The sequence below is a fragment of the Chlamydotis macqueenii genome, chromosome 13, assembly GCF_036417535.1.
Source record: "Chlamydotis macqueenii isolate bChlMac1 chromosome 13, bChlMac1.mat, whole genome shotgun sequence".
NCBI classification, from domain to species: domain Eukaryota; kingdom Metazoa; phylum Chordata; class Aves; order Otidiformes; family Otididae; genus Chlamydotis; species Chlamydotis macqueenii.
The window spans coordinates 15393958-15417096 of NC_141568.1; the positions used below are offsets into that span (position 1 = coordinate 15393958).

General features: G+C 52.5%; 1 protein-coding gene across 3 annotated transcripts in view; it reads left to right on the forward strand.

Annotated features, from left to right (window-relative positions):
* Positions 1-23139, forward strand: part of VAC14 (VAC14 component of PIKFYVE complex) — a 61491-nt gene that overhangs the window by 17683 nt on the left and 20669 nt on the right. For all 3 annotated transcript variants that reach the window (XR_015259970.1, XM_086757794.1, XM_086757795.1), the window contains exons 11-14: positions 2204-2348; positions 2652-2717; positions 11671-11821; positions 21914-22046. Coding sequence is in view for 2 of the 3 variants with exons in the window: in XM_086757794.1 (XP_086613920.1) it covers positions 2204-2348; positions 2652-2717; positions 11671-11821; positions 21914-22046 (495 nt within the window). In the remaining variant the exon portion in view is untranslated. The remainder of the gene's footprint in view (positions 1-2203; positions 2349-2651; positions 2718-11670; positions 11822-21913; positions 22047-23139) is intronic.

Consider the following 23139-nt stretch of genomic DNA (forward strand, 5'->3'; position numbering starts at 1 on the left):
AGCCACCATCCGTTTTAGCAGGAGCTGAGCCCGGCGGAGCTGCAGGGCAGTGGTAAATGGCACAGCCAGGGCTGGCTGACTTGGTGTGAGCCTGGCACTGACAGCTGCCCTCTGGGGTCAGTTCGGATGGATTTTGGCTTGAGCCACCCAGGCTCTGCCCACTGCCCACTCCTGTGCGGTTGCTGCATCACTGCAGAAGGGGTTTTCACGAGCAGCTTTGGTACAAGCCGGGCTGGAAATGGCTTGTGGCTATGCTGGCAGCAGTCCAGCGTCCTCTAACAATGCCACCCCGTGTCCTCCTCGCCTGCTTCGCAGCAGCGCAGAGCTGGAGGATGTGACAGTGTTGAGGCCTCTGAACTGGCCAGCTTCACACACTGCTTTTCTGTGCTGTCCTTTCAGCTGCTTCCCCTTGAAAATACGTGCTACTCTGAGGTTTTATTTTCCCTGTCCTGCACAGGCAACATGTATTTTGGCATGGAGAGGTAATCGGGTCACAGATTTGTGCTCCTCTTCCATCAGGAGCCGTGTACTGGGTGGGTGGCAGGCTGCATTGCTGCCGCGGGAACTGGTTTTGCAGGAAAACCAGATACTGGGCTCATTCAGGCTGGCTTAAATGGCCTGAGACGCTGCTCCCTTGGATATCTCCTCTCCCAAACTCCCCGTACTCTGGGTCCCTCCTTCCCCTCGGTTCTGCACATCTGAGCGTTTGGCCCTCGGCTGTTGTTTGTAACATCAAAGCGAAACTTAGTCCAACTCGAAATGCAATTTGCAGACCCCAGCATCTGCTACGTGAGGCAGATCAAGCAGTCAGATATCTGCAGGGCTGTGAGGGGCTGCAGCCTCCTCGTCTCGCCCTTACAACGTGTGTCCTGGGGAAGATCAAATCCTATTAAGCTACAGCTCTACTTGCAAATTATACCGTGAGAAATCTGCCCCTTAGGATTTCTTATCAAACGAGATGCAGAGCAGCTCTGCACGCACTAGAAAAATCGTGAAGAGTCTGGTCCAGCCTTGAATAATTCAGTAGCTTGGGTAGGACAGAAGTGACTTAGCTCTTCAGTGCAGCTGCCTCTTGGAGGTCTGCTACCACCATCTCAAGTCCAACCATCTCTCTTTAACCTGGTCTCCTGCGGCAGATTTCCCACCTTGCCGTGGGAGGGTGTGGGAAACCATCAGGTAGACTTCAGGATCACAAACAGGACAAAAGCTGTCCTCTTCTCCTTTGGGGTCTCCTGTCTGTGCTAAATGCAGGTCACACCTATTTGGGGGAAAACTGGGGATTTTTCACTGCTAAGGATCTGTGGACTGTCGGTGTTATAAAAGAGGCAGCGTCTCGGTGAACTAAGGGACTTGTTTGCTTTCATTCCTGATTGATGACCAAGAGTTATCTTCATCTTTTGGGATGGCTTTTGGGAAACAAGATGATGTTCTCAAGGCAGCCTTGTAGCAGAGAGCTACATCCCAAAAACGGTGCCAGCCAGGGCACCGTCTGCAATCCTCAGCACAAGTCTGCTGGGATTAGCAGAAACTGGATGTCCTCGCCTGGCTGAGTGGCCCCAACAAGTGGATTTTGAGGACGTGTGGGTTGACATTCTCTGGAGACATTTGAGCTGGTCAAACTTGAGTTCAATTCTGAATGCATTTCGTGGATCTTTAGTCTTCAAACCCTAAACCTGATGACTGCAATATGGACCAGTTTTCAAAATAGCCATGGTACTGGATTCATGTAGCACAATATCTTTTCATGTATAGCTACTAGCTGTTTTAGAAAAGTGGTAAACCTTGAAGCCTGGAAGATTTCTGTTGCTTCCAGAGCAAGTTTTTTGGTCTGCTGCTGTGTCTCTCATTGTGCTTCCCCATCTTGTAATGCCAGTCAGAAGCTACCTGTGCCACAGGGGCAAACCTGGCCATGCTCAGCCATGACCCTGCAGGCTTACAAGCCCTGAACTTGCTTCCTGGCTTCCTAACTCTCAAAGACATGAGCACAATTCTTGGGTGTGCCATGAGCAGACCTGGATGCACAGAATAAGAAATGTGGATTGCCAGACTCAGTGGGGCAGGGCCAAGCCAAGGGGACAGTTGAGGTTTCTTAGGGTTTGGGCTGAGATGTTTATAGCCTCTGGTGTGTTGTAGACCTCCCCAGCCGTGGGACGAGTGAGTTGGACATTACAGCACTGAACCAGCTTCTCTCCTTTCCATGCAGCTCTGAGAGGATCCAGGTGACCCTGAACCTGGATGGAATAGTTCAGGTGCTGGACTGCCATCTTCATGACACGTCCATTGGGATGATGACCAGAATTGCGGTCCTGAAATGGCTCTACCACTTGTACATCAAGACTCCTCGTAAGGTAGGTCGAGAACTCTGCATGCCAACCTTCTGCTTCCTCCACGGGACTGAGCTTGTCCACTCCCAGCTTGCTCCTTGCCTTTGAATTGGCTATGATTATTTTGGCAGCATTGCAACCCAGTGTATACTTGCCTTTCTGAGAAGGCTTTGCCTGCTGGATACCCAGTAGCTTAAGGGAGAAGAGCTGCCAGCTCAGGTGGAAAATGCTGGTGAGACTTTCGGCAGCCTCTCCTAGGGCAAGGGGTCCCATGGTGGGGGATGAGCAGGCCTGTAGGACTGATGCCATCCGTCTTTCTGGTTCTAGATGTTCCGACACACCGACAGCCTCTTCCCCATCTTGCTGCGGACCCTCTCAGATGAATCAGATGAGGTAAGTGCTGCAGTTGTTGCCGAAGTCTTCCTGGAAGCTCATTGTCTCTACATCTAGCCAGACTTTGAATTTTGGGGTTGAACTGAGGAATTCTGTGAGGCTTGACCAGTGTTGGCTGAACTGAAGAAGGCCCAATGCAGAGCCTGCAGGTAACTGCCCAGCTGAAAGCCCAGCCGTCTCAGGCTGGTATGTTTGGGACCGTCTGTCCATATAAACCTTCATCTCTGAGAGCTAATTCCTCAAAGCCTACTCCTAAAAATCCTTTTCACCTACCTAGGAAGACAGCTGGGTCTTCAGTTCCCAGTCTTCCCCATGGGGCTGGGTTGTGGTCAGGTCCTTGGGGAGTGGGTATTTGGGCACCTTGTGACAACTCTGTAGAGATGCGAGGAGGATTGTGTCCAGCCAGCACTGTGAAATCTAATTCACAAGGTGGTTAAGCAGCACTCTCCACTGCAGGGCAGCATCAGTGTTGCCTGGTGGGGCTGCAGTAGATGCCTAGTGGCATCAAGTTGGCTGGAAACAACTCGGCTTGGAAGTGAGCAAAGAAAACCAGGCAGCGAGGAGTGAGTCAGCTTGCTCTGCCTTTGCTCTCCTGCCTGCGCTTCACCATCCCTGTGCTGACTTCATCTCCCAGGCTGTTCTGTTCCCAAGGTGCTGCACCATTTTCTCCTTTCCTTGTCTTTCTTTCTCATCCCTCTTCTTTCGTTCCAGTCATCTCAATTTTGATATCTTTGTTGTCTTCTCCCCCTCTCCATTGCACCCTAGAGCATTTCTAGCGCCTGGGTAGGAGGCTTGCAGCTTCAGCACACAGCCGGCCCAGGCACTGGTAACACTTCTACCATCAGGTGGATACCTATTGTCTGGAGCTGCGAATGCTCCTGGCTGATTTTTTGGGCCAGACTTTCCTCGTAGAATTTAAAAAAATCATGCTATCTCCTTTGCCTTGCAGACTCGGGGCATCAAACCCCAACCCCACAACAGATCCCATGTGCAAGGGGTGGTTAAGAGAGGATGAAAGGGAATAAGCAAGCGAGGGAATGACATGCATTTGCAAAGGCAAGCGACTGCCTGGCCATTTTCCATACCCTGCTGCTTACGACGCAAACCTTTCCAGAAGAGTCCCCAAGCACGCATCTGCCTTTGCAACGCTCTAGAAAGCCTGCATCTTGCAGATAGTCTCTCCAGTTTGGCAGGAGATCGCAGTGAGTCATGTTGCAATTACACTGCTTATTAATATTTGAAAAAAGCAGTGAAGAAAGGACCCTGGTGATGCATTTCCTCCATGTGACATAACTGGGAATGGCTAAAAAGTAATTTTAAGCTGATTTATTTAATCCTGTCTTCTATTTATTTAAATGTTTGGAGGGGTTTTTTTTAAGGAAATCCATAGACGAGTCAATCCATTAAACACCACTGCTCAGCTGGCTCCCAACCAGATTTGCTGCTCTCTGCAGAGGAAATAGAAATGACCGAAATAGTAGGGGGTTTTTGAGCTGTGCATTTCTGGGAACGATGAGGACGGTGAGAGCTAGCTAACCTGCAATGTCAGTGCCTATTAGAGAAGGGGGCACGGGGCGCTCTCTTGGCCATTACTCCCTGCTCGGTACAGTATCTGCGTGCACGTTCATGCTGTCCTGGAACAGATTGGGATCCCCGGAAGCTCTTGGCTCACTGGCTGGGGATCACCAAGTTAATGTGGAGGCTGTGTGAGCTTAACCCATCAATTCTCTGATGAGGAAGCATCTCCCTCCCCTTTCCAGGTAGGGCTGCGCATGTTGTATGGTGTAATATCATATTGTGTGGTGTACACACATCTTCAGGGTTTTTTTTTTCCGACATCCAAGGGAACCTGGCTGGGCAGCAGTGCCAGTACCATCTTTCATCCCAGCAAGGCTGGACATCCTTTTGCAGTGCCTGCAGAGCCCCTGTCCCCTGTGCACGGTTTGGAGGCTAGCTGTCGCTCCCCTGATGCGCCCTGAAGCTGTCCTGGAGCGGTTGTTTCTCAGTAGCTCGTCACCAAAGGAGAACCTGGCTTTGGAGGGTCAGTGCTAGTCAGGGCTTTGCATCAGGGTGAAAGACCATGCTCAGGCACCTTATTTTTGAGGTCTGGTCTTGCTGAGCTGCTCAAAGTCTCTCTGTGCACGTGCCACAAATAATCAAGTCCAAAGCGAGGAGTGACTTGTGCTGGATCGAGCGGGATCTGTGTCCTTTAAGTTGTCGTGCCTGTTTTTATCGTTTAAGTAGCACAAGGTGTTGCACCACCTCCACCGTGCTGAACAAGGGCCAGTATCTCGTGATGCGTCTGTGGTGTCCTGAGTCATCTCTGCCTTCTCTTCTGTTCCGCTTCCTACCTAGTTCTCCTGTGCCGGTAAAGAAATGGTCAAGAGACCTAGTTAAGATTCAGAAAGGCAGTACGGAGAAGTTGGAGCGAAGCTGAAGCAAGCAATTCCCTTTGATATGTAGACAAGTCAGGATACAAGGATTCCTGGCTGTCAGATGCTGTACTGCTGCACTGCATCACCTCGTGCCGGTTCCCGTGTTTCCCTGGCAGGGAGATGCTTCGTGTCCCGCATTTGAGACCTGGTTTTGAAGGCAATCTTTAAAAGCCTTGGTTAAAATTTCATGTACTTAAAAACTTCCTTACAGCTTCAAGACTGACAGAATCCTGCTGGGAACAGGTTTTTCTGCACAAAGTTCTCCTTTTGTCAGTGCGAGTCACGCAGCACTGACACCTGGTTCAAGAGCTGATGTTAGAAAATGTGAAAAGTCAAAGCCCAAGAGCCCTTTGGGAGCAGTGGGTTGGACCTTTCCACCCACAGGTTAAAAGCACCACTGCTTGGTAGGCACTGCTGAAAAGACCACCTATTCTTTGAGTTATCTCCCTCTGCAAGCTCCTAGTGCAAAGGCAGCTTCTGCTGTAGCTGTTCAGTTCACTGGGTCATTCCCAGCTGGACCCAGGTGCTGAGTTCAGGTGGACACAACAGGTGGTGAGGGCATCTCTGAGAAAACCATGAAGCAGTGATGCTGCTGGATTTCTTTCTTTGCTTTGTTTTCCTTTCTCCGGCTCCAAAATGGAGTTTTTTCTTTACAGCTGAATGTGTTCCTGTTTGCTTATCTGCTCCTCTTGATCTTGCTGGGGGTTGGAAGTTGTGCTGGGACTTTTGTCTGACTCATGCAGGAATGACGCATGAGGTAGAGCTGGTGTCTGATGTGAAGCAGGATAGACTCCAGCTTCCTCTCAGCTCTGCTGATGTGAAAACCTACCTGTGTTTATGCAGTGGCCAGGCAAGACTTTGAATGCAGCGAGAAGATACAGATGGTTTCTTAGCTTGCTGTTTGCAGCTGTATCTCCTAGAGCATCCTTAGAAGCGTCCGCTTTCTTAGAGAGGGTTAGCTGAGTGTGGGCTTGCCCCTGCCTGTGGAGACGGTGATGAACTTGAATGTCTGCGTGACCTTCAAGCCAAGTTCTCCACCACAAGCTGAGACGTTTTGCCCCTCTCTTGTGTTTCCAGTATTAAACTAGGAGAGGAGGAACCCCAGGTTCGGTGATGTGCTGGTATTCGTGTGTCTCCTTTGCTGTTAATTCCTACACCCCTCCTACATGTCCTACTGCAGCACCGCAGGGTTTCGAAGCCCAGGTCTCTGCCCTGCTCTCTGAGCTCTGCTGTCCTGCTAAATCCTGGCGAACTTCTCCCATCGCGCCCGATTCCCAGTACAATGAAGCTGAACAAAAGCTTGTGCCAAAGCGAATAGCTGTCTTAGCGCAGTTTGGTTGGAGCTTTGCTCTGTTGGTTTTAGAGCCATTGTGCTCCAGCTCCCGGCCTTTAATTCACCACGGCCAAAATACCGTGACCCCGTGCAAAGCAGAGGGTGTAAACTAAAGACTGCAAAGAGAACTCTCATGTACGTGTGCCTGGCTTTTATTTTAAATTTTTTGGTGGTAGCGCTTCTCTGGAGAGAGGCTGAAAGCTACAAGTTACGGAAGGAGCGAGGCTACTCGTTTTCAGGAGGGAAGTTACACTGAGGATGAGACTGAAATGATGGGGTGTAGAGAGAGGTGTATAATTTCAGCTGGCTGGTGGAAAATGTGGTCAGCCCAGCTTGCCATACGTGGGAGCAGCCCCTGAGCAGAATCTTAAAGCAGGGTGGGGTGATGCTTTCTCCAAGGACGCGGGGCATCGCGAGGGCACCGGGTTGAAGGATGGTTTGTGCACTGCTTCGTGCAAGGTTAGGAAGTTTCTTGGGGGAATGTGATCCACAGGGAGCTTCTTGGCTCAGCACTCAGTAAGCCATAATTGGATGGCTTACGTATCTGTATGCTATACATTTTATATATATACTGAGCAACTACTGGTAAACTGGCAGTCTGGGCTCAAGGCCATGCTTGTAGTGTTCCTGGGTGAAATCATGGAGCAAACTAAAACCACAGAAAACGTGTCTGCCGCAGAGGACAGGCAATCCCTGTCCTCAGGAGCTGGCTGGGGCTGGACCCAGGATGGGATGAAGGTGTAGATGCAGGATTTGGTGAGCTTGGCTTTGGGTGCCTGGCTTCCTGGGGTGCGGAGGGAGGTGCTGGGTGGGAGAAAAGGTAGGAAATAAAAGCAAACCCTTTGCTTGTCCTAAACACCGGGACTCTGGGTGCTGACTTTGAAGGGGTTGCAGGCATTCAGCCCCTCGCGGCGTGGCCTGCAGGGATGCTCCGGGGCAGCTCTGGCTTCCTGCAGCCCCCTCCCGCTGGCTGGACCTGTCCTGCCTCCTGGAGAAGCCCCCAGCCCCACTGCCTTCCCTCTGCTCCCCATCCCCTCCCGGCCACAGGCTGAAATCCGGTGGCTGTAAAGGGAAAAAGAAAGGTCTTGGCAAGATCAGAGGATAAAAGTTGCTGTGCCGGGGACCTGAAAAGAGGTCTGGTTAAATTGGTGTGGGAAGATTAATGGTGGCTTTTCTTTTCTCTTTCTGTCTTTAAAGCTGGTGGAGGCGGGGGGGACGCAAGTTTGCTTTTCACACCGTGTGTGTCTGGGGCTCAGCCAGCCTCGCTGCCGGCCGCTCTTGGCTCTGGGACTGCCCGCCCGTGCTTGCCTCCCCTCCCCTTGCTATGGCTAAAGGGTTTGGAGGGAGGGGAAGGAAAAAAAACCATGAAGCCCTCTGAGGGACTGCATCCAAGTGATGGAGCGGGAGGAAGCACCCAGCACCATCCTCGGCTTTCCTGGTCCTGACTGGGTCACTCTTCCACCCCCCTGCCTTGCCAGTCCTGGTAATGCCGTGGGGTTTTTCACAGCCTCCCTGATCTTGTTTCCCTTTGAAGCGGTGCTTTGCAGTCCTTAACCTTCCTGTTCTCCATCTTGGTGGTGTCTTGCTTCCACTATTCCCATGTTCTCCTTGGTGAGAATAACCTTGATCCTGGTGTTCTGAGCCCTGTTTCACTGCCCTGGGACATCTGAGGCTGCCCATCAGCACCTCCCTGCTGCATGCAGGCATTTTCATCTTTTAACTTTTTTTTTTTTTAACTTTTTCATAAATACCAGCGTGGACAGCATCTTCAGGAGCTCACTGCCTATCCTTGCTGTTGTGCGTGCCCAGGAGCCGCTGCTGCAAGTCTGTCCTGGTGTCCTGGTTGTCAGCGTGAGCTGCAGGATGCTAAATCTCGCTCCCCAAGGGTCTGCAGCAGATTTGGGGTGACCTCCCCTTCCTCTGCAATGGGCCAGGGCCAGCCCAGTGTTTTGGCCAGAGATAGAGTCCTTCCTAGGATCATCAAGGCAATGCTTTGCAGGTGGGAGGTGCGTCCATCCACCATGTGCTATTTGTGGGGGCTGCTTTTCCCCTGCGCGGCTGCCGGCAGAGCTGGTCTCTGCTCCGTTCAACCAGAACAAGCAGCAAATTAACCTGACCTAGATCTGGAGAAGCCAGAGACACTGACAGCTTCGTGCGCCCTCAAAATCCATGCTCGGGAGGCAATAGGGGGAGAAATCCAGCTTATTCTCAGGGAGGAGAAATAGGTTTATAACAGCTTGATAACCTGCTTCTTGTCCCCTGGCCCTGCAAAGAGCTCACACCTATGCATGCTGCTCTTCGTCCCTGTGCTGGGCCTGGCTTGTGACATTGGCCAGGTCTCCCCATCCATGATGCTGCTGCTTCCCCTGCTCCTTCCAGTTTGGCTAACCAGCCCCACGCTCCCTCTACTTCTCATCACCGCTGGGAAACCTTCACAGCAATCCCTTCTGGGCCGGGAAAATGTCCTTGGTGGCTACTCCTCCGGGCTGGCCATTAGGATCGTGCCCTTGCCCAGCAGCTGCTCCAGCGCTGTTGGGTCCAACAGCCGCTCAACTCCTGACGGATGGGACCAGCTTGCTCCTGGCGCAGCCGGCCCGTTGCCATGGCAATGGCAGGATATTGCTTTCTTACAGCCTCCTCGCTCGCACAAAGCCAGCCGCTGGCTCCAGCTTTGCTTAGCGCAGGGATGTGCGGCGCATACCAAGCGCTCCTGGCTCTCCTCTGTCCCCGGCTGGGAACCCACTCCGGAGCATGCGGGGAAGAAGCAGCAGGAGCCGGCGCTCCCTGCCTCTTTCCCACGGCTGGAAAGCCCTGTGTCTTTGCGGCCGCTGGCTCCTCCTCTTCCTCCAGGTGCTCATGCACCCATCCCTCCTGCTTATTTCCTCCATGTTTTTCATTTGCAAAATCCAGCCCATGCTGCTTTTTGCACCTCCTGCCTGTTGACCTGCTTGGCTGGCTTGGGGGAGACACTGCTTAACCTCTCCGAAGCTCAAGAGGTCCAGCCGTGTCCTCGGTGGTGCCCCCTGGCTGGGGCATCCTGAGCCCAAGCAGCATCTCAGAGATGGGGCTCAGTACACGGCTCAGGGAGATTGGATCAAGGATCCCACTTCACTGGATAAACACGTCTCTAAATGCTTTGGGAAGCAGCAGGGGTGACTTTTGGCCAGCCCAGGGTCTCAGTCCCATTTCCCGATACTGCGGGAGCTGCTGGTGAAGTCTGTGCTGGATGATAACCCAAGTGTTCGGCTGGGTGGGTGGGCTCTAAGGGGGGATCATGGGAGCAGCAAATGCAGCAGGGTGGCAATCACAAGTGGCTGGTTCATGCGGTACATGAGCCATTTGTTGATATGGCCTTGGCATGGTAGGATACCTCATCCTGGTTGTGCTGGCACACATGCTGAGTTTGGCAGGATCAGTAGCATGAACAAGAGTCCTGGTTCTCACTCACCTGCTGGCCCTGGTAGCCAAGCCCTCAGTCTCTTTGCTAGTTTTAGCCAAAGACAGTGAGACTCAGAAACCTCCACGAGTGTTGTTTCTCCAGCTGTGAGAGTTTGAGACCCAAATTAACGCTTTCCCCTGCTCAAAGGCTGCAAGTTCAGCTGAGCTATATGATTAGCCACCAGAGAATCTACCTAGGGCTTCAGGAGACCAGGCATTGTGAGCTCTGCTTGAAACAAAACACCACCAGCGTTGCTTTATCTGAGCCACCAATGCCTGAGAGCCCTGCGAAGCCGGGCAGAGAGGGAGGGCCAAGGTCTTTCCTCTGCCTTTTCTGTTGCTGCCCTGGCAGGGGATGAAGGGTGGTGATGGCAACAAGGTCCCATCCTTGACAGCATCACTGAGGTGCCATATTCTTCAGGGACAGCAGCATCATAGCTCCTCATTGCACAGGTTGTTGTTGTCTTATGTTTTTTCACTCCCTGGGGAAGCCACGTGCTGGGACTTAATCACATTTGTAGGCACAGGGTCTTCCCAAGCGTGCTGGAGCCTCGCGGTGCCCGTGGCAGGCTGCTTCCCCACAGCCAGCTCTGCAGCAAAGCCCCTGGGCGCCTCGCTGCCTGCTCAATGGCTTCTAGGGGCTTAAAAATCAGCCCTTATTACAAAAAAAAATCCCACAAAAACCCACCAACCCAACTTAAGATATCTGCAGCAGAGAAACCCTGAGCTCCTTTTTCTGATTTTCAGGGGTCGTATTTTCAAGTTCTACGTGATCATAAAAAGACATAATTGGCTTTTTTTTCCCAGGGATAAGGGGTATTTTTGGTAGCTCAGAAGTTGAAACTCCCAGATAACTGCAGCTCTTCAAAAAGATGCCCTGCAGGGACACATGGAAAGCCTGGGATGCTGTGCTGGTGGGCAAGAGGTGGTGGGGGATGTGCTGTGCTGGATGCTGCTGGGTTCGATGTGGCAATTGGCCCCTTTTGGCAGCCTTTCTGCTCTGCACAGCCCTGCTATGCTCAGAGCACCGGGGATGGCTGATGAAACCTCTAGACCCAAGGACATTTGAATGAAGAGGGACCCAAAATAGCCTGAGACATGAGAAGGGTTGAGGACAAAAAAAAAGAAAACCCACCCTGTAATAACTTCTCCAGAAATGCTATATATAGACTAATTCGGCAGCTTCTGGAAGGAAAGAGCTGTGAAATGTGAATGGCAGCTCTGCCCCGACGTCCTGAGCGCAGGCAGCCAGCTGAGCCTGCTCTCGGGTGCTGCCTGGAACGGGATGAGCTAGGGGGGCAGGGGGGCAGGCAGGCTGATGTTTGCCCCTGAGAGCATCCCCATGCTCTTGCTGGGGTTGTCCCAAATCTGCGGTTATGAACGGGAAGTGGGGACACAAAGCCCAGATCTCCCCGAAGTGGGAAGAAGGCGAAGCAAGCCCTGCTCCTGGTTGAATAAATTAGATTTAATTTCACATGCTCCCTTGGGACTCATAGAGCAGAAACTGTTTGGGTTTTTTTCCTCCTCTTTTCTCTTTCCTGCCCTATCCCCTGTGCAATAATTTGAAATTTCTGCTTTGAACTTCATAGGTAGTCCTCTTTTTCCCTATGCCTTTCTGGGTGCACTGGGATTCGGTGTTTGCTTCCCATCTCACCCTCTCTGGCTGTGGTTTTGGAAAGGAAAGCTCGCCCTGTTGGCTGCCTCTGCCCCTGTGCATGCTCACCCCATGCCGTCCCTCTCTCCACAGGTTATCCTAAAGGACCTGGAAGTGCTGGCCGAGATTGCTTCCTCCCCGGCGGGACAGACGGAAGGTCACGGTCCCTCCGACGGCTCCGATATGCGACCCAGCCTGGTGGAGCTTCATGTCCCGGCCAGGGCCGGCCAGCTGACCTCCTCCGGTGAGTGCCACAGCTCCGTGCTTCCCTGCTCCCTGGTCTCACTCAACGCTCAGCGGCACTGATCGGATTTCGGGCAGAAGGAGAAGCCTCTCTTGCAGTGATAAATCAATATATCCATCCTTACCCAGCATCACCTGGGAATAGAGTCTGCCACGGTGCAGACCAGGGCACTACTTTTACTTTTGTTGCTCTTTCCTCTAGCTCGTGTTTTGGGGATTTAGGACTCTGCAGAGGCTGGTGCGGAGGGAGGTCATTATTGTCCTAATTTTTTACGAGACCTTGGGTGCCAGCCTCTTCTCCTCTTGTGAAAGTTCTCAGAGCCTCTAAAAGCAGCTCAGAATGGGATGCTGGCTGCGAGCCCAGGTGTCCAAAACATGGATAGCTCTGCAGAGGGTTCGGTCTGTGCCAGTGTTGCCTGTTCGAGGCTGCCCACATTGACTATGAACTGCTACGATGCTCTGAGTGTTGGGTAGGCCCTCAGAAGAGAGATGAAAAGGGACAATCCTATTTTCTGGAGACTTGGGGAATAAAAACAACAAAAAAAAAAAAAGCCTCTCATTCATTCGTCATCCCAGCACATCGGGAAGTTTTTTCCACCTTCCCTTGTCTGTGGCTCATCCTCTGCAGTTGCTTGGCTGCCCCTTCTCTGCCGCCGCTGCTATTTAAGGGCCTCCCTGTTGTACTCCCCTGGCCAGGTCGTCCTGGCCAAAAGCACGTTTCACGGCAGCTTTGGATTTCAACCCGAGCACGAAGCCAAGACTGCCTCTCCCTGCACAGCATGCGGCCACGGGGCCTTGCGAAATCACCGCCGGAGTGGGAGGCTTTGCTTTCCACTCCCCAGGCTTTGTTTTCTCTGAAGATTGCAGATCACTTGCCACTCCCTGGGCTTAAAGGTCCACACCAGCCACCAGCTCAAGTTTTGGATTGTTTGGCTGGGTTGGTTTTTTTGGGGGGTTTTTTTTGCGGATCTACCTGTTTCACGCTGACAGCCATAGCCTTTGTGATGGAAGGGTGGGGGCTGCAATGTTGGCGACCTCTCCAAGCCCTCTGTAAGCCTCATCCATCCTCCCGGTGTCAGAAGTGAGACCGCCTGGGTGGAGCAGCTCCTGTGGCGCTGGCCAAGCAGCTGAGGAGCTGCAGTTCAGCGCACGCTGATGGTTGTCTGAGGTTTCCTTCCTTGTGAGTGATCTAAAAATAGCAGGCTGGATGGCGTGGATCCTAACGGCTGCTGTGGCCTCTGTTAGCTATCTGGAAGAGTAACTTGGCTTTGCTTATTCTAGTGTAACATTTGAAAAGAGTCTGGCTCTCCCGATGTTGAGCAGAACTGCTGGAGCCAAAGCTCTGGTTGCCCCAGCATGGGGTGACATGACCCCACACCGGTCCTAATGGGCTCTGGCTTCCTCACCTACTTTGCTCTTCCTTGTAGCACATGGGAAAATTGTTTCTTTGGAAATTTATTTGGAGCTGAGCTTTGCAGGGTTGCTGGCTTCCACCCAAAGGCAGATGATTTTTGGGGAGGGGAAAATGAGCCGTTTCGTTGGCCTCAGACTTTTAGCGTGGAAGAACGTGGGCTCTGTCCCCTCTGGCTCTGACCACCCAGGGCTGAGAGTGGATCGTCTGCCGGGGAAATGAGGGGTCATAGCTGGGCCAGGACCCTCCTGCATTACACCTGGAAAAGTAGAGGCTCTTGGAAAAGACTCCTTTTGTTGGAGGGTTGTTTGAGGAGGGGGCTGAGCGTGCAGTTGGTGACTTTGCAGGTAAATGAGCATGGGCAGCCTTAAAACTCTTTAGCTTGCAGATTTCCATACTGCGCCTTCCATCCTGGGGCTCCAGGCTTTGCCACCCGAGTGGCGAGGGCAGGAGGGGAGGCAGAAGGGGCTGGTGCCCCCATGGTCTTCCCTGTGCTTCCTCTCACTCCCTTTCTTCCCTCAGGATGTGTTTATGCAGTTGTTTCCCTGCCATTGAGTTCAGTTTCCTTCAGATGCTGGTTGATTAGTCAGGAAAGCCATGTCCCACTTCCGCAGCCCGTTCCCAGCTCCAGTTTTTATTTAGCCGCTTTGTTCTCCAGTTACGTAAGGTCAGCTGCCCTCGACGCCTTCTCCAAACACAATGAACCAGGGCCAGCCCAGCGCCGCCTGGGAAACACAACATCTCTCCTCCCAACTTGCTCCAACTGCCTCGGGAGAGGGTGGGTGGGTGCTGACCTCCATGAGTCTGTCCTTGGCCACTTCTCAGGGACGAGGTCTGCAGGGCTGTGCTCAAGAGCTCCCAGCTCTTTGGAGTCGTGGTGCAAATGTCTGTCTGGTTTGTGTGATGGGAGTCCAGCTGCCTGCTTTACTTTGGGAGTGTTTTACCAATGGTGTAGAGGTTGAGACGAGTAGCAGATGACCCAATAGTGGTTGTCACCAAGGCCAGCAGGTCGAGGGAGGTGATTCTGCCCCTCTACTCCGCTCTCGTGAGACCCCACCTGTAGTACTGCATCCAGTTCTGGAGCCCTCAGCGCAGGAAAGATGTGGATTTGTTTGAGCGAGTCCAGAGGAGGGCAGTGAAGTTGATCAGAGGGCTGTAGCACCTCTCCTGTGAGCACAGGCTGAGAGAGTTGGGGCTGTTCAGCCTGGAGAAGAGAAGGCTCTGAGGAGACCTTATAGTGGCCTTCCAGGACTTAAAGGGGGCTTATAAGAAAGATGTGGACAGACTTTTTAGTAGGGCCTGTTGTGGGGCAATGGTTTTAAACTAAAAGAGTGTAGATTCAGACCAGATATAAGAAAGAAATTTTTTTGCACTGAGGGTGGTGGAGCAATGGAACAAGTTGCCCAGAGAGGTGGTTGATGACCCATCCCTGGAAACATTCAAGGCCAGGCTGGACGGGGCTCTGAGCAACCTGATCTGGTTGGAGATGTCCCTGCTCCTTGCAGGGCAGTTGGACTGGATGAACTTTACAGGTCCCTTCCAACCCAAACCATTCTGTGATTCTGTGATAGCATAGGTACCAGCCCTCCAGCGTAGTCTCTGGCTCTGCTTTGCATGGGAGGAGAAAGCCCCCTCCAAAAGGATGCCGATACCATCTACCACCTTGTGCAGGGTAGCTCTTGCACACATCTCTTCCTTCCTTTCTCTGTAGCTTTGTAAGGAGAAGCGGTTATGACCCTTTGTTTCACAGGAGGCGCTTTCCTCTCTGACTCGATCCGGTCTCTCCTGCCCGGCTTCCTGCCGGAGATGGCAAGGGCAGTGGCGTACCCTCGGAGCGCCTCACACTGTAGGATGTTTACTGGGAGACTGCCTCCATACATGAGTGCACTAACATGCTCAAGGTAACTGGTTTCCATTGACAGTCCCTGGGTATCCCAGGAGTCGGTGGATTACCTGGGAGGAGACTGCTAAAAGTCCCTGAGAAACATAGTCTCTTGAGTTCAGACTTGCTGTATCCCCACTGGAGAACATGCAGTGCTCCCGAGCCTGGACCGAACTGGAGATGTGCTGTAATAGACGTTTCCTATCGACATCTTTTTGCTGGATTTTGTTCTTAGCGGGCCAAACCGCTCCCTTTACATTATCTATCACTTCACGTGTGTAGTCATGGATCTGCGAAGGTGGCAGTTAGGGCGGCCTCTGAAAACACCAGGCGAGAGTCTGTAGGGTGCAGGGGGTCCCTGAAACGTAGGAAAGAAAAGTTGGCCCATTGGCAGATGGCTCAGACTTGCTAAACTGGCAAGGATAAAAGGGAAATCCCTTCATACTCATCCCCTCCACAGAAGGCAAGGAGACAGCCGACGTCACACCATGAACCACTTGCTCTTGAAGGAGGTGATTTCCAACAGCTTTCACAGGGTCGGGAGTGTGGCAGCAGGGAGTGAAGGAGCCAGGCAAGCAGGAGAGGAGAGACCTGTTGCTCCTGAGCGCTCTGAGCTCTGTTTTCTGGTTCCTGATGGTTGCTGGCTCTGACATCTCCTTCCCCACTGGCATGGTGCTGTTCAGGAGGGTTGACTTTCAAAAGCGCTCTTCTGCCTCTTGGAGAGGAAGGGAGTTAGAAGAAAACGGTGATTTGTTTCTTTTCCTGAATGCTCTGCCACGGTGGTGCTGGGATGCCATGGAAAACCCCAGGAGAGACCATCCAGACCATAGCCATAGCTCACCTGGTGTGCCTTCAGGTTTCAATCCCTCCTGAGACAAATACAGCACATGGCTGGCCGGAAGGGCTGGGCATTTTGGAATAAAAGCCGGGATTACTGGTCTGTAGGATCTGAAGCAGAAGTCAATGGTGTCGATAAGATCACTCCTAGCCAAACGCCCCTGTGTAGTTACTTTGCTGGGCTGCCTCCGTTTCCCCAAGATGCTGCAAAGAATCTGGAGGGTGGGGTGAGTAATGAGATGAAAACAATTAAACTAGCAAAATGGATATTGGTGCTGAAATGGCCTGGCAAAGCCCGTTGCTGCTCGTTCCTGCTTGCAGGTTATCTTCCCTGTGCTTCACCTCTCTGTGCAGTAGCCTCAGCCTGCTCTAAACTCACTGCCGACTTTAACCACTCCTGGTTTTGCAGCTCTGCTGCTGGGTATTTTCTTCTCCTGTACGTTGTCTGAGCTATACTTTCACTGCATTTTTGCTTATTGATTTACCTTAACAAAGAAGAACAACCCAGTAGTAGACTGTTAACTTTCCTAGGAAACCCATCAGCATTATCGTGGCCTGCTGCCTTCCTCCAAGGCAGGCACAAGCACAGACCCTGCATTGAGTTGGGGGATTCAGGGGATCGGTGCAGCAAAAGCCTCATTTGGCATCAAAATACGTACCCCAGTCCATCGGGGGACCCCCTTTCTGGTGAGATGCTGAAGTCTTGGGAGTTGCAAACCCATGGCTCTTTAGCCAGGTAGGAAGGGGAGAAGTATTTGAGTGTCTGGGCAGCCCTGCAAAAGCGGGCTGAGTGCAGCCTGTGGCTGTGCATTCTGTAATTTCGGTGGTTTTTTTTTCCTCAGCAGCATCTTGTGCTCTGGAGAGGGGAGAGCGGAGGTTTTGCAGAGCTCAGCTGAGCTGCTGACACGTTTGCATCTGTTTCCAGCTACACCCTGCGCTGGGTTTTTGGGAGTGGGGGAAGGATTTGCCTTTTTTACGGCTCTATTTTTATCCTGCTCTGCGAGGCTTCACCGCCCCGTGTTTGCAAAAGCTAAAATTCAAAACATCCTGGGGAAGGCTGCTGAGGAGGGGGGTGATGCCGCGCAGATTCCCACGTCGCCGCCCGGGATTTTGCCGAGCACCATCTGGCAGCGCCGACTCCCACGCTGCCGGCGTTCGAGCCGAACCCCACGCGGGTTGAAGGCTCACGGACCAGCTCCAACTGCCGCTGAGTTTATCCCGACTGCTCCCAAAGGAGCGGAGGGAGATCCCTCTCCGGGCCAAGCTGGAAAGGTGACGCCCTGGGGAAGGCACTTGGGTGGGAAGGATGCTCAGCCCCGCCAGCTCGTAGCTCAACCTCCCTATATCCGAGCTGAAATTGCTTCAATTAGGGATTGCAGTAAATCATTTTAGCCAAACCGCCGCAAATACCCTTGTGGATACTCCTTAAACAGCTTACCCAGCTTTAGCTTGCTTCAGAAAGGAATCAATTCTGGTCCAATCTTATTTAAATTTAGTTTAAATGGAGTTAAGCAAGTCCGCACCGGTTTTAATTAAGACCAGTTTGAAACCAATTATGGTAAATTAGTGGAAGTTGCATTTTCTACCAGGATGAAGTTCAGCGCTTTGCGGACAAGGCAGGAAAATCCAGGTTCGTGTCGGAGTCTGCTAGGCCCTTCCGTAAGAATTTGGGGACACCTTGGCCACTGTAGGTCTGGAGACAGCTCAGCCCGTCAAGCAGCCAGAGGGCCCAAATGTTCCAGGCTGCCATACAATATATATTTATAAGGTCCTTAATATAGATCCCTAATTGCTTGTCTCGGTTGATTTATAGCGTGGCCGTGCAAGCGATGGGAACGGCACAGGCCGCCAGTGAGGACTTGGGGGTGGACCAAGGGTTTTGGCAGGCGTTCGCCGCACTCCGCTTGAGCTAGCACCCATGGGTGGGGGGGCGGATGCTGGCGCTGGCTTAGGCAGTGCAAGAAGGCCACTCCTACCTACGGCAGGCTGTGAAGCTTGCCTCAGGAAAGGATTTGTTAGCCCAGCATCCCAGGATGCGGGAGGATGCTGTAGTCATTAAGAAGGGCCCAAGCTGGCTGGATGGTGCAGACTCATTTCAACCACGGAGCTGCAATTCCCATGTGCCTTTCGCAGGCAGTTTCTACCAATTCTTGATTCGCTGCTCTGATGTTCCCGTGAGCCCCAAATTCCCATTTGTTCCTATTATAGCTGATATTTGGGCTGAATTTCATCATTCCTCTGAACATGCATCTTTCTCCTTCCAGCTCCCTCCTCCATGCCAGATAAAAAAAAAAGGCAGCAGAGCCGTGACGTGCCACCAGCCCCGCTTTGGGTACATTAACAGCCGATCTGGCAGGTTACAGATCTGCAAAGTCTCGCTTTGGGGGAAGGGGGAGAGGTGCAAGCTTCAATTAATTAAGCCACAGTTTTCTTAACACTTCTCCCTGCTTGTCTCTCGTGCTTCGTGGAAACACTTGACAAGCTGTTCCTACGGTTCTGTCGAACCAGGGATGCCGCTGAGCTGTAACCCGCGGGGCGGCGAGCTGAGCTCCAGGCTATGCCGGGAAGGGTTATGCGATAGCAAACAAGGTGCCAGCCGCTTCCTAGACATCCTGTAAACACAGAGCAAATGGGACGTTTGGAGGATTGGGAGCTCTTGCAAATGTTTTGCCTGCGTGGAAGAAGTATTGCCCTTTTAAACTCCAGCTGAGATTTGGCCGAGTCTTTTGCAGCCTGGGAGACTCCTACATTCTGATTTCTCACCCCTGGCATTACCCCTGGGGAACTCTGGCAAGGCTGCTCCAGCACAGTGTGCTGTGGCAGAAAAAAACCTTCCTTAGGGGCACGCAGGCATAGCTGCTGGGCACCAGGTGGGCAAGGGATGTAGAAACGGTCCCTTCTGAGTTTGGTCTTGATGCTCCCAGAGGCGAAGGATGATGTTCCCTGGGACACGCAGACCATCACATCATGCTTTCCTCTCCTTAAAAAAAAAAACAGGGCTAAGACTCGTTTTTGCCGTCTCTGTGTCCTGGTCCCTCCTTGCTCCCAGTTCCCTGACCCACTGCCTGGATTCCTTCAGGCTGGCCAGGAGGATCAGAGGTTTGAGATCAAGTCGATGGAAGAAGACGGCAGGGCTGGAGGCTGGAAGTTGATTGTCCTGCAGATTGCAGCCAAGATCTGGTCTCTGAGGCAATTCTGGCTTTTGGATATGCAGCTGACCCAGCGAGTCTTTCCCAAGTCACCGGTCTTGAGATGCAGGGGATGCTGCACCACGTCAGGAGCACCGATCTGAGGGTGCTTCTGGCTGGTCTGTCTTGCGCCGACGTTCCCAGCCACGTGGCTCCTGGGCTTTGTCCTGTGCACGTTGCTGCTGGCACCCCAGTGACAGAAGCACTGGACCTTTCAAGGAGGAGAAAAATTGCTGCCTCCTCCTGTTTTTCCTTTGGGATATGTTTTAGGATATGTAATGGTTTGGACTGTCACTGGAAGGCGTGCAAGGCAGTGGTAAGGTACGAAGCTGGCTTTGCTGTGTGGAGGGAGCACTGGGCAGGAGCTGACAAAATGGACAAAAAATATCACTTTTACAGCTTTGAAAGACAGTTTCTATCTGCTCTTGTCCAGACCATGTCTCTTCTCAACCCGTTTTTGAGCAGCGCTGAGCAGCTGTAGTGACGACACGTGGGGCACGGCTGTATTTTCATGCCGGCTACTCCCTGGCTTCTAACAAATGTACCTTTGTTTTGGAGCTCATCGGCTCAGCTAGATCCTATTTTTTTTTCCCAGATCATCTTCCCTGCAGCTGAGGGGAAACACGATGCTGCGGCCAGCACTTGTGCTCTGGGAGGTGCCTGCTTCACAGCCTGGTTTGGGGTTTCAGATGCACTGAGGGAGGGTGAACACATGGCTCCAGTGAGGCAGAAGACACCAGGTTCTGGGCCAGATGACCTTGTATTTCATTTTCCTTTTTCTTTGGCTGTGTGTGTTCTCTTGGATGCTAAACCCAAGCCCAGGGATGCTGCCTTGGCTGGGTCTATGTCTGCATCTCTGCGTATCACTAGGACAGGCAGGGTGGAAAACAGCCCAGTGGCTTTTCCATCAGCTTTCCTGGGCTTTGGTGACTTGATTGTGTCTTTAATTGGTTGCTCCGTGCTCTGCTGAGTCTTGGTGGAAGCAGACAACCTACATAAATCAAACTCTTCGGGGTTTTTTTCACGATCTGATGGAAATGCAGAGTGTTCTCAGGATGGGGGGAGTAACCTTTGGGGCACTCATGTGTGCCAGCTTCCCTCCGTACCGCAGTTAGACACAGTCTTTTCGTAGCAGAAATTAAGCGGGAGAGCTCCCCTTTTTGCAAGCTCATCTTTAAAACTCTCTCTGCAAACATTTGCTTTGAGCGCCGTCCTGCTAAATAAACCATCTCCCCCTAGTTTCCCTGTGGGAAAAGCAATCTTTACCTGCCAGCTCCCTGCACTTGTGGGTTTGAAGGGATATTTTTTCTACTGCTCTCTGCGTACCCTGAGCTGGGAGATGCCCCTTTTCCAGCCCTCCCTGGCTACCCACCCTGCAAATAATCTCAGACCAAGTTAAGACATCTTACAAAGTGGATGCCACAGCAGTGAGAGCCGTCTGAGGCGGCAACCCATGCCCCTTACAACCTGGAGCACCATTTGCTGTTAAACGAGCAATAGGAGCCCATCAGGAGTGAATTTAGGGCCCTGAGAAGTGCAGAGAGGGATGCTGGCTGCTTGGCAGAGGCTGTGAGCAGAGGCTGTGAGCAGAGGCTTGCCAGCTCCAGGTGCCCTGCGTGACAGGAGGGTGCAGAGCATCCCTTCTCTGTGCTGCTAGAAAACCTCCGGCCGCAAGCGGAGTGCCTAAGGAGAAAATACGAAAGAGCCTCGCAAGCCTGGAGCTCACTGGGTCTGGGTGTGTCGGAGCACGTCTAGGCTGTCCTGAGCACACCACCTCTCCTGTCTCTGCTTTCACACCCTCACCCTTCCCTCCAGCCAGGGCACTTCCCACACCCTCCTTGCTCAGAGAGTCCAGCCGCTCTCATTACCCGTAATTTTCTGCCTTTGAGACTTATAAATGTGATCTGTGATAGCTGCTGCCTCCTAACGAAGCCTCATTCGTTTTCTGGGCAGAAACCACGGCTGCTGCAGAAGCAGCAAGTGGGTTTGTGCCCCAATCCAGCAGGCACTGCAGGAGCAGGGATGCTCCTGGCTGGAGGGACAGTGGCTCCTTCATGCCGGTCTCCCTTTCCCAACCTTCAGCTGCTTTTGTTGTAAAGGATTTTTTCAGAGAACAAAGGAAAAAAACCTAGATTTTGGTACAATCTCTAAGCCTGGAGCTCTGCTGTGGTTTGAACAGTACTTTGTGCTAGCCCTGGGCCACGTTGTGTGTGACACTGTTGCATCGAGTGGCTCTTGCTCAGGAGAAATCACGTCACCAAGCATCAACCAGTGGCCATGTCGTGACCCCGGGCTGAGCACGTGTGTCTGCTGCTACGTGCACGCTGGGCTCGGGACATCTGTGGCGTGTGGAGCTGGATTAAAGGCTCTTCAACTCACCAGCAATCTGTTTTTTGAGATGAGTGGATGTGCCATATCTGAGATGGCATTGCCTGTTGATCGAGAGCCTCGGGCACCCTTCTGCTACTAACTACTGAAGCTGAATGGCTCTGGAATGATCTCCCAAAAAGCCCATTTCATCCCTGCATGCAGCTTCAGGGACTGGGACCACCGCAAGGCGCTTTCCCCTGGGATGGAGAGAGCTGTGGCAGGGGTGGCTCTGCTTGGACTGAGCAGATGTGGTTACACGAGGCACGGAAACCTTGTTTTGATGCCCCAGCTCACCTCTGCTGAGTGCTGTGACCGTGCTTTCGGTGTCTGCTCTCTGATTGAGACTGCTGTGGCAGGAGGGTCCCGGCTGCTCTAATTTGCTCTCCCCTTCCCCTGCCTCCCCAGGTACGAAAGGCTTGGAGTGCTCACCCTCCACCCCCACCATGAACTCCTACTTCTACAAGTTCATGATCAACCTGCTCAAGCGCTTCAGCAGCGAACGGAAACTCCTGGAGACCAGAGGAGCCTTCATTATCAGGTCAGAGCACCCCGCCAGCCTCCCCGAAGCTCCTGAGCACCCTCCGGGCAGGGTGGGATAGGGATGATGGGGGTTGAGCACCCTGGGCACCCTCAGAGCCAAAACCATCTTTACGAGCCTCCCTCACTTGCTGGCAGGCGGTTCTAGAGCAAACAGGATTTGCCTCTCACATGTGGAGGCACCATATTTCTCGCTCCCATTCCCGGAGGGAAAGTAGCTTCTTATTAAATGGCATTGTCACAGCCCATTTCGTTAAGAAACGACGAGATCAGCCGGAGCATAAAGACCAGCTTGCGCTCAGTGTGCCAAGTCGATTGAATCCCACTACACAGCTCGGCGAGATACTCGCCCAGCGAAAGCCTCATCCCCCAAGGCCACGTGTTTCAATGCTGAGTGTTGGTAGGTTTTCCTTTGGCTTTTTAAGGAGTGGAGGCGGAGGCTGGAAAGCCAAGTGTTGCAGCAGCTGGCAGGACATTGTCCTTAATGCAATGAAATCTGGGGCAAGGGACTCCAATTCCTCAGCTCACTGGGAAATAATGAACTTAATGGTCGATGGAAGGTGGAGAAATCAGTGAGGTGGTTGGAGGGAGTTGGAGAAGGTTGGAGAAATCAGAGTGGTGGGAGGAGTGGGCAGGATTTTCCTCCCTTGCTTTCAGGGAGGTGGCATCCAAATGAACACAGGGAGAGTAAGAAACCCAAACCATGCTCCTGTGGGAGAAGAGAGCTGCTGCTCTGAAGCTGGAGTGCACGAGGTACTGATGGGGGGATCCCATCGCTGTGATTGGAAAATAAAGCGTGCAGAGCTCTCAAAGTGTGCTGTGCCGAGCTGGGTGTTGAGTTGTACCTGCTTGGGCAGCAGTTTGTGCCCGAGTCTTCAGGCAGCCTGAGAGCGTGCACCAAAAAGTTGCCACTGGCTTCATCCCATGACTGATGAGTGTCAGGACAAAGCATGGCGGGTTGCAGGATGAAATACGGCTTCAAAAACGAGACGAAACATGGGCAGGGCAGGGTTGCAGCAGCTGTTTGAGCTGCAACACGGTGCCGTATCCCAAATACCCATTGAAAAACTATTTCTCCTTGCAAAAAAAAAAAA